This window comes from Oncorhynchus tshawytscha, unplaced genomic scaffold, assembly GCF_018296145.1.
Source record: "Oncorhynchus tshawytscha isolate Ot180627B unplaced genomic scaffold, Otsh_v2.0 Un_contig_10121_pilon_pilon, whole genome shotgun sequence".
NCBI lineage: Eukaryota > Metazoa > Chordata > Actinopteri > Salmoniformes > Salmonidae > Oncorhynchus > Oncorhynchus tshawytscha.
Window position 1 is genome coordinate 38,010 of NW_024608584.1, and position 9,922 is coordinate 47,931.

General features: G+C 48.4%; 1 protein-coding gene across 2 annotated transcripts in view; it reads left to right on the forward strand.

Annotated features, from left to right (window-relative positions):
- LOC121843637 (low-density lipoprotein receptor class A domain-containing protein 4-like) overlaps window positions 1–9,096 on the forward strand; it is a 33,365-nt gene extending 24,269 nt beyond the window's left edge. The window contains exons 2-4 of one of the 2 annotated variants that reach the window (XM_042313393.1): window positions 4,524–4,678; window positions 5,854–5,904; window positions 8,341–9,096. In XM_042313393.1, coding sequence (XP_042169327.1) covers window positions 4,524–4,678; window positions 5,854–5,904; window positions 8,341–8,859 — 725 coding nt within the window. In that variant the 3' untranslated portion in view covers window positions 8,860–9,096. The remainder of the gene's footprint in view (window positions 1–4,523; window positions 4,679–5,853; window positions 5,905–8,340) is intronic. The other variant, XM_042313394.1, reaches the window with a different exon arrangement.
- The last annotated feature ends 826 nt before the right edge of the window (window positions 9,097–9,922 follow it).

Sequence of the window (9,922 nt, forward strand, 5' to 3'; positions counted from 1 at the left end):
GATAGTGGTCCTGTCTATAGTGGTCCTGTCTATAATGGTCATGTCTATAGTGGTCCTGTCTATAGTGGTCTTTAGTGGTCCTGTCTATAGTGGTCCTGTCTATAGTGGTCTATAGTGGTCCTGTCTATAGTGGTCCTGTCTATAATGGTCTATAGTGGTCCTGTCCGTAGTGGTCCTGTCTATAATGGTCCTGTCTATAATGGTCTATAGTGGTCCTGTCTATAGTGGTACTGTCTATAGTGGTCCTGTCTATAGTGGTCCTGTCTATAGTGGTCCTGTCTATAATGGTCTATAGTGGTCTATAGTGGTCCTGTCTATAGTGGTCCTGTCTATAATGGTCTATAGTGGTCCTGTCTATAGTGGTCTATAGTGGTCCTGTCTATAATGGTCCTGTCTATAATGGTCTATAGTTGTCCTGTCTATAGTGGTACTGTCTATAGTGGTCCTGTCTATAGTGGTCCTGTCTATAGTGGTCTATAGTGGTCTATAGTGGTCTATAGTGGTCTATAGTGGTCCTGTCTATAGTGGTCCTGTCTATAATGGTCTATAGTGGTCTATAGTGGTCCTGTCTATAGTGGTCCTGTCTATAATGGTCTATAGTGGTCCTGTCTATAGTGGTCTATAGTGGTCCTGTCTATAGTGGTCCTGTCTATAATGGTCTATAGTGGTCCTGTCTGTAGTGGTCCTGTCTGTAGTGGTCCTGTCTGTAGTGGTCCTGTCTGTAGTGGTCCTGTCTGTAGTGGTCCTGTCTGTAGGGGTCCTGTCTATAGTGGTCCTGTCTATAGTGGTCCTGTCTATAGTGGTCCTGTCTGTATTGGTCCTGTCTGTAGTGGTATTGTCTATAGTGGTCCTGTCTGTAGTGGTCCTGTCTATTGTGGTCCTGTCTGTATTGGTCCTGTCTGTAGTGGTATTGTCTATAGTGGTCCTGTCTGTAGTGGTCTATAGTGGTCCTGTCTATAGTGGTCCTGTCTGTAGGGTCTATAGTGGTCCTGTCTGTAGTGGTCCTGTCTGTAGGGGTCTATAGTGGTCCTGTCTGTAGGGGTCTGTAGTGTTCCTGTCTGTAGTGTTCCTGTCTGTAGTGGTCCTGTCTGTAGTGGTCTATAGTGGTCCTGTCTGTAGTGGTCCTGTCTGTAGGGGTCTATAGTGGTCCTGTCTGTAGGGGTCTGTAGTGTTCCTGTCTATAGTGTTCCTGTCTGTAGTGGTCTATAGTGGTCCTGTCTGTAGTGGTCCTGTCTGTAGTGGCCTATAGTGGTCCTGTCTGTAGTGGTCCTGTCTGTAGTGGTCTATAGTGGTCCTGTCCATAGTGGTCCTGTCCATAGTGGTCCTGTCTGTAGTGGTCTATAGTGGTCCTGTCTGTAGTGGTCCTGTCTGTAGTGGTCCTGTCTGTAGTGGTCTATAGTGGTCCTGTCTGTAGTGGTCCTGTCTGTAGTGGTCTATAGTGGTCCTGTCTGTAGTGGTCCTGTCTGTAGTGGTCCTGTCTGTAGTGGTCCTGTCTGTAGTGGTCTATAGTGGTCCTGTCTGTAGTGGTCCTGTCTGTAGTGGTCTATAGTGGTCCTGTCTGTAGTGGTCCTGTCTGTAGTGGTATATAGTGGTCCTGTCTGTAGTGGTCTATAGTGGTCCTGTCTATAGTGGTCCTGTCTTTAGTGGTCTATAGTGGTCCTGTCTGTAGTGGTCTATAGTGGTCCTGTCTGTAGTGGTCTATAGTGGTCCTGTCTGTAGTGGTCCTGTCTCTAGTGGTCTATAGTGGTCCTGTCTATAGTGGTCCTGTCTGTAGTGGTCTATAGTGGTCCTGTCTGTAGTGGTCCTGTCTCTAGTGGTCTATAGTGGTCCTGTCTATATTGGTCCTGTCTGTAGTGGTCCTGTCTATAGTGGTCCTGTCTGTAGTGGTATTGTCTATAGTGGTCCTGTCTGTAGTGGTCCTGTCTGTAGTCGTCCTGTCTATTGTGGTCCTGTCTGTATTGGTCCTGTCTGTAGTGGTATTGTCTATAGTGGTCTATAGTGGTCCTGTCTATAGTGGTCCTGTCTGTAGGGGTCTGTAGTGGTCCTGTCTGTAGTGGTCCTGTCTGTAGTGGTCCTGTCTGTAGGGGTCTATAGTGGTCCTGTCTGTAGGGGTCTATAGTGGTCCTGTCTGTAGGGGTCTGTAGTGGTCCTGTCTGTAGTGTTCCTGTCTGTAGTGGTCTATAGTGGTCCTGTCTGTAGTGGTCCTGTCTGTAGGGGTCTATAGTGGTCCTGTCTATAGTGGTCCTGTCTATAGTGGTCCTGTCTAGTGGTCCTGTCTGTAGTGGTCTATAGTGGTCCTGTCTGTTGTGGTCCTGTCTGTAGTGGCCTATAGTGGTCCTGTCTGTAGTGGTCCTGTCTAACGGTCCTGTCTGTAGTGGTCTATAGTGGTCCTGTCCATAGTGGTCCTGTCTGTAGTGGTCCTGTCTGTAGTGGTCCTGTCTGTAGTGGTCTATAGTGGTCCTGTCTGTAGTGGTCCTGTCTGTAGTGGTCTATAGTGGTCCTGTCTGTAGTGGTCCTGTCTGTAGTGGTATAGAGTGGTCCTGTCTGTAGTGGTCTATAGTGGTCCTGTCTGTAGTGGTCCTGTCTGTAGTGGTATATAGTGGTCCTGTCTGTAGTGGTCTATAGTGGTCCTGTCTATAGTGGTCCTGTCTGTAGTGGTATATAGTGGTCCTGTCTGTAGTGGTCTATAGTGGTCCTGTCTATAGTGGTCCTGTCTAGTGGTCCTGTCTGTAGTGGTCTATAGTGGTCCTGTCCATAGTGGTCCTGTCTGTAGTGGTCTATAGTGGTCCTGTCTGTAGTGGTCTATAGTGGTCCTGTCTGTAGTGGTCTATAGTGGTCCTGTCTGTAGTGGTCCTGTGGTCCTGTCTATAGTGGTCCTGTCTATAGTGGTCCTGTCTATAGTGGTCCTGTCTGTAGGGTCTATAGTGGTCCTGGCTATAGTGGTCCTTTCTGTAGTGGTCCTGTCTGTAGTGGTCTATAGTGGTCCTGTCTATAGTGGTCTATAGTGGTCCTGTCTGTAGTGGTCCTGTCTGTAGTGGTCCTGTCTGTAGTGGTCTATAGTGGTCCTGTCTGTAGGGTCTATAGTGGTCCTGGCTATAGTGGTCCTTTCTGTAGTGGTCCTGTCTGTAGTGGTCTATAGTGGTCCTGTCTATAGTGGTCTATAGTGGTCCTGTCTGTAGTGGTCCTGTCTGTAGTGGTCTATAGTGGTCCTGTCTGTAGAGGTCTGTAGTGGTCTATAGTGGTCCTGTCTGTAGTGGTCCTGTCTGTAGTGGTCCTGTCTGTTGTGGTCCTGTCTGTAGTGGTCTATAGTGGTCCTGTCTGTAGTGGTCTATAGTGGTCCTGTCTGTAGTGGTCCTGTCTGTAGTGGTCCTGTCTGTAGTGGTCCTGTCTGTAGTGGTCCTGTCTGTGTGGCCTGAAGACTGAAGCTCTCTGAGTCTCTGGATGAGCTTCACATGTTGACCTCTGCTTCCACCTGGTGGGGGAATGGAACAACAACACATCATCCCAAATCTATGCTTTCTTAATGCCGTCATCCAACATCAATCTACCAACCTTTCGGTTACTCGTCCAACACTCTAACCACTAGACTACCTGCCTCCCCCTCTAACCACTAGACTACCTGCCCCCCCCCCTAACCACTAGACTACCTGCCTCCCCCTCTAACCACTAGACTACCTGCCTCCCCTCTAACCACTAGACTACCTGCCTCCCCCCCTCTAACCACTAGACTACCTGCCTCCCCCTCTAGCCACTAGACTACCTGCCTCCCCTCTAACCACTAGGCTACCTGCCACCCCCTCTAGCCACTAGACTACCTGCCTCCCCCTCTAACCACTAGACTACCTGCCACCCCCCTCTAACCACTAGACTACCTGCCCCCTCTAACCACTAGACTACCTGCCCCCCGCCTCCCCTCTAACCACTAGGCTACCTGCCCCCCCTCTAACCACTAGACTACCTGCCACTAGTCTACCTGCCTCCTCCTCTAACCACAAGGCTACCTGCCTCCCCCTCTAACCACTAGGCTACCTGCCTCCCCCTCTAACCACTAGACTACCTGCCACTAGTCTACCTGCCTCCTCCTCTAACCACTAGGCTACCTGCCTCCCCCTCTAACCACTAGACTACCTGCCTCCCCCTCTAACCACTAGACTACCTGCCTCCCCCTCTAACCACTAGACTACCTGCCTCCCCCTCTAACCACTAGGCTACCTGCCGCCCGAAACGGTCCCTGCCAGACATTGACAGTGATTAATTAGCAACATGTTGTATTGTGGATGTTGAAACCTGTTGTCTTTCTCTCCGTGTCTGTCCTCCAGCTGTCCTGGAGTCTGCTCAGATCCTCTAACCTGTTGTCTTTCTCTCCGTGTCTGTCCTCCAGCTGTCCTGGAGTCTGCTCAGATCCTCCAACCTGTTGTTTTTCTCTCCGTGTCTCTCCTCTCTGTCCTCCAGCTGTCCTGGAGTCTGCTCAGATCCTCCAACCTGTTGTTTTTCTCTCCGTGTCTCTCCTCTCTGTTCTCCAGCTGTCCTGGAGTCTGCTCAGATCCTCATCATCCTGGTCCTGATGACTGTAATGCTGCTGGTGATTGGCTGTCTGTTGAACCACTACAAGCTGTCTGCCTGCTCCTTTACAACCAGACAGAGCCAGGCCCGGAGGCAAGCACAACACCTACAGCAGGTCAGTACAGTGTGTGTGTGTCAGTGGAGGTTGCTGAGGGAAGGACGGCTCTTAAGAACGGAACAGAGGAAATGGAATGGCATCAAACCCCTGGAAACCATGGAAACAGTGATGTGCCTGATACCATCCCACCCATTCTGCTCCAGTCATTACAACCAGCCTGTCTTCCCCAATTAAGGTGCCACCAACCTCCTGTGATTTGTGTGTGTGTGTGTGTGTGCGTGCGTGCGTGCGTGCGTGCGTGCGTGCGTGCGTGCGTGTGTGTGTGCCTGCCTGTGTTTGCATGCGTATATACCCAGTCCTCCAGACACCTCTTCCCTCTTCATGTGTACTCACCAGACACCTGTCTAGACAGCTGCCCCTGTTCCAGACACCTGTCTAGACAGCTGACCCTGTACCAGACACCTGTCTAGACAGCTGACCCTGTACCAGACACCTGTCTAGACAGCTGACCCTGTACCAGACACCTGTCTAGACAGCTGACCCTGTACCAGACACCTGTCTAGACAGCTGACCCTGTACCAGACACCTGTCTAGACAGCTGACCCTGTACCAGACACCTGTCTAGACAGCTGACCCTGTACCAGACACCTGTCTAGACAGCTGCCCCTGTTCAGCAGACACCTGTCTAGACAGCTGCCCCTGTTCAGCAGACACCTGTCTAGATAGCTGCCCCTGTTCACCAGACACCTGTCTAGACAGCTGACCCTGTACCAGACACCTGTCTAGACAGCTGCCCCTGTACCAGACACCTGTCTAGACAGCTGACCCTGTACCAGACACCTGTCTAGACAGCTGACTCTGTACCAGACACCTGTCTAGACAGCTGACCCTGATCACCAGACACCTGTCTAGACCGCTGACCCTGTTCACCAGACACCTGTCTAGACAGCTGACCCTGATCACCAGACACCTGTCTAGACAGCTGACCCTGTTCACCAGATTGGAGCTGGTTCTTGTTATAACATGTATTGCTGAGTGAAGCAGACCCAGTTCACCAGATTGGAGCTGGTTCTTGTTATAACATGTATTGCAGGGGAAGCAGACCCAGTTCACCAGATTGGAGCTGGTTCTTGTTTTAACATATATTGCTGAGTGAAGCAGACCAATATGGCCGTTAGGTTATCGGTTTCCTCCACAGGTCAAATGTTCAGACTGTCTCTTTCTGTCATCAGGATGTGTGTCTCTGGCCGCCGGACAGCGGCGCTCGACAAGGTGCCTCCGAGGTAAAAACCAAGTGTGTGTGTGTGTGTGTGTGTGTGTGTGTGTGTGTGTGTGTGTGTGTGTGCGCGCGCGCAGCGGAGGAGAGAGACAGGTCTACTTGGCAGTCACTGACATCAGTCTGTGTGATGTGATGGGGAGCCCACTGGACCCAATGTGTTTAGTAATGGACCCCCCTGGATCCAATCTGTTTAGTAATGGACCCCCCTGGATCCAATCTGTTTAGTAATGGATCCAATCTGTTTAGTAATGGATCCAATCTGTTTAGTAATGGACCCCACTGGATCCAATCTGTTTAGTAATGGATCCAATCTGTTTAGTAATGGATCCAATCTGTTTAGTAATGGATCCAATCTGTTTAGTAATGGATCCAATCTGTTTAGTATTGGATCCAATCTGTTTAGTAATGGACCCCACTGGATCCAATCTGTTTAGTAATGGACCCCACTGGATCCAATCTGTTTAGTAATGGACCCCCCTGGATCCAATCTGTTTAGTAATGGATCCAATCTGTTTAGTAATGGACCCCCCTGGATCCAATCTGTTTAGTAATGGATCCAATCTGTTTAGTAATGGATCCCCCTGGATCCAATCTGTTTAGTAATGGATCCCCCTGGATCCAATGTGTTTAGTAATGGATCCAATCTGTTTAGTAATGGACCCCACTGGATCCAATCTGTTTAGTAATGGATCCAATCTGTTTAGTAATGGACCCCACTGGATCCAATCTGTTTAGTAATGGACCCCCCTGGATCCAATCTGTTTAGTAATGGATCCAATCTGTTTAGTAATGGATCCAATCTGTTTAGTAATGGATCCAATCTGTTTAGTAATGGATCCCCCTGGATCCAATCTGTTTAGTAATGGATCCAATCTGTTTAGTAATGGATCCAATCTGTTTAGTAATGGACCCTACTGGATCCAATCTGTTTAGTAATGGACCCTACTGGATCCAATCTGTTTAGTAATGGACCCTACTGGATCCAATCTGTTTAGTAATGGACCCCACTGGATCCAATCTGTTTAGTAATGGACCCACTGGATCCAATCTGTTTAGTAATGGACCCTACTGGATCCAATCTGTTTAGTAATGGATCCAATCTGTTTAGTAATGGATCCAATCTGTTTAGTAATGGATCCAATCTGTTTAGTAATGGATCCAATCTGTTTAGTAATGGACCCCACTGGATCCAATCTGTTTAGTAATGGATCCAATCTGTTTAGTAATGGATCCAATCTGTTTAGTAATGGGTCTAGGACTAGGTGGTCTGTCTGTCTGTGTCTAGGACTAGGTGGTGTATCTGTCTATCTGTCTGTGTCTAGGACTAGGTGGTGTATCTGTCTATCTGTCTGTGTCTAGGACTAGGTGGTGTCTGTGTCTAGGACTAGGTGGTGTTTCTGTCTGTGTCTAGGACTAGGTGGTGTATCTGTCTATCTGTCTGTGTCTAGGACTAGGTGGTGTATCTGTCTGTGTCTAGGACTAGGTGGTGTCTGTGTCTAGGACTAGGTGGTGTATCTGTCTGTGTCTAGGACTAGGTGGTGTATCTGTCTGTGTCTAGGACTAGGTGGTGTTTCTGTCTGTGTCTAGGACTAGGTGGTGTATCTGTCTGTGTCTAGGACTAGGTGGTGTTTCTGTCTGTGTCTAGGACTAGGTGGTGTATCTGTCTGTGTCTAGGACTAGGTGGTGTTTCTGTCTGTGTCTAGGACTAGGTGGTGTATCTGTCTGTGTCTAGGACTAGGTGGTGTATCTGTCTGTGTCTAGGACTAGGTGGTGTATCTGTCTGTGTCTAGGACTAGGTGGTGTATCTGTCTGTGTCTAGGACTAGGTGGTGTTTCTGTCTGTGTCTAGGACTAGGTGGTGTATCTGTCTGTGTCTAGGACTAGGTGGTGTTTCTGTCTGTGTCTAGGACTAGGTGGTGTATCTGTCTGTGTCTAGGACTAGGTGGTGTTTCTGTCTGTGTCTAGGACTAGGTGGTGTTTCTGTCTGTGTCTAGGACTAGGTGGTGTATCTGTCTGTGTCTAGGACTAGGTGGTGTTTCTGTCTGTGTCTAGGACTAGGTGGTGTATCTGTCTGTGTCTAGGACTAGGTGGTGTATCTGTCTGTGTCTAGGACTAGGTGGTGTATCTGTCTGTGTCTAGGACTAGGTGGTGTATCTGTCTGTGTCTAGGACTAGGTGGTGTTTCTGTCTGTGTCTAGGACTAGGTGGTGTATCTGTCTGTGTCTAGGACTAGGTGGTGTATCTGTCTGTGTCTAGGACTAGGTGGTGTATCTGTCTGTGTCTAGGACTAGGTGGTGTTTCTGTCTGTGTCTAGGACTAGGTGGTGTATCTGTCTGTGTCTAGGACTAGGTGGTGTTTCTGTCTGTGTCTAGGACTAGGTGGTGTATCTGTCTGTGTCTAGGTGGTGTAACTATCTAACCCTCTATCTATCTCTGTGTCTAGGTGGTGTATGTGCCCCAGGCCAGGGAGAGGTTTACAGCCCCCTCCTTTATGTCCCGGGATCGTTTCAGTCGCTTCCAGCCCACCTACCCCTACCTGACCCACGACATCCACCTTCCCCCCACCATCTCCCTGTCTGACGGAGAGGAGCCCCCGCCCTACCAGGGCCCCTGCACCTTACAGCTGAGGGACCCAGAGCAGCAGTTGGAGTTAAACAGGGAGTCGGTCAGGGCCCCCCCCAATAGAACCATCTTCCACAGTGAAGTGATAGACATGCACAGTGGAGGGGGGAGAGGGCCGAGACCACCCAGCAGTAACTCTGGTATCAGCGTAGCCAATAGCAGCAGCCACGGACGCATGGAATGCTCGCCTCCGGCATATTGCGAGGTGATTAGTCACTTTTTTCACCACCCGCACAGCAGTAACCCACTCGGGACCTGGACCGGGGGTGGGACCAGCCAGCAGGGCCAATCAGAAAGCACAATACCTGCCAAGGCCAGGAAAGGGGAGGAGCTGAGGTGAGATGGATGAGGGACTAAGCTGTCTTAGACTCCTCCCCCCTGTAAAGAGGTGTGGCCAATCTCTATATGGACCGACACTCCCAGGATGCACAACTAAACACAACATTATCAACCTGCTACAACTAAACACAACATTATCAACCTGCTACAACTAAACACAACATTATCAACCTGCTACAACTAAACACATCATTATCGACCTGCTACAACTAAACACAACATTATCGACCTGCTACAACTAAACACAACATTATCTACCTGCTACAACTAAACACAACATTATCTACCTGCTACAACTAAACACAACATTATCTACCTGCTACAACTAAACACAACATTATCAACCTGCTACAACTAAACACAACATTATCAACCTGCTACAACTAAACACAACATTATCGACCTGCTACAACTAAACACAACATTATCTACCTGCTACAACTAAACACAACATTATTAACCTGCTACAACTAAACACAACATTATCAACCTGCTACAACTAAACACAACATTATCGACCTGCTACAACTAAACACAACATTATCGACCTGCTACAACTAAACACAACATTATCAACCTCCTACAACTAAACACAACATTATCAACCTGCTACAACTAAACACAGCATTATCGACCTGCTACAACTAAACACAGCATTATCGACCTGCTACAACTAAACACATTATCGACCTGCTACAACTAAACACAGCATTATCGACCTGCTACAATTAAACACAACATTATCGTTCTGCTCCAACTAAACACAACATTATCGGCCTGCTACAACTAAACACAACATTATCGACTTGCTACAACTAAACACAACATTATCGACCTGCTACAACTAAACACAACATTATCGACCTGCTACAGCTAAACACAGCATTATCGACCTGCTACAACTAAACACAGCATTATCGACCTGCTACAACTAAACACAGCATTATCGACCTGCTACAACTAAACACAGCATTATCGACCTGCTACAACTAAACACAGCATTATCGACCTGCTACAACTAAACACAGCATTATTGACCTGCTACAACTAAACACATCATTATC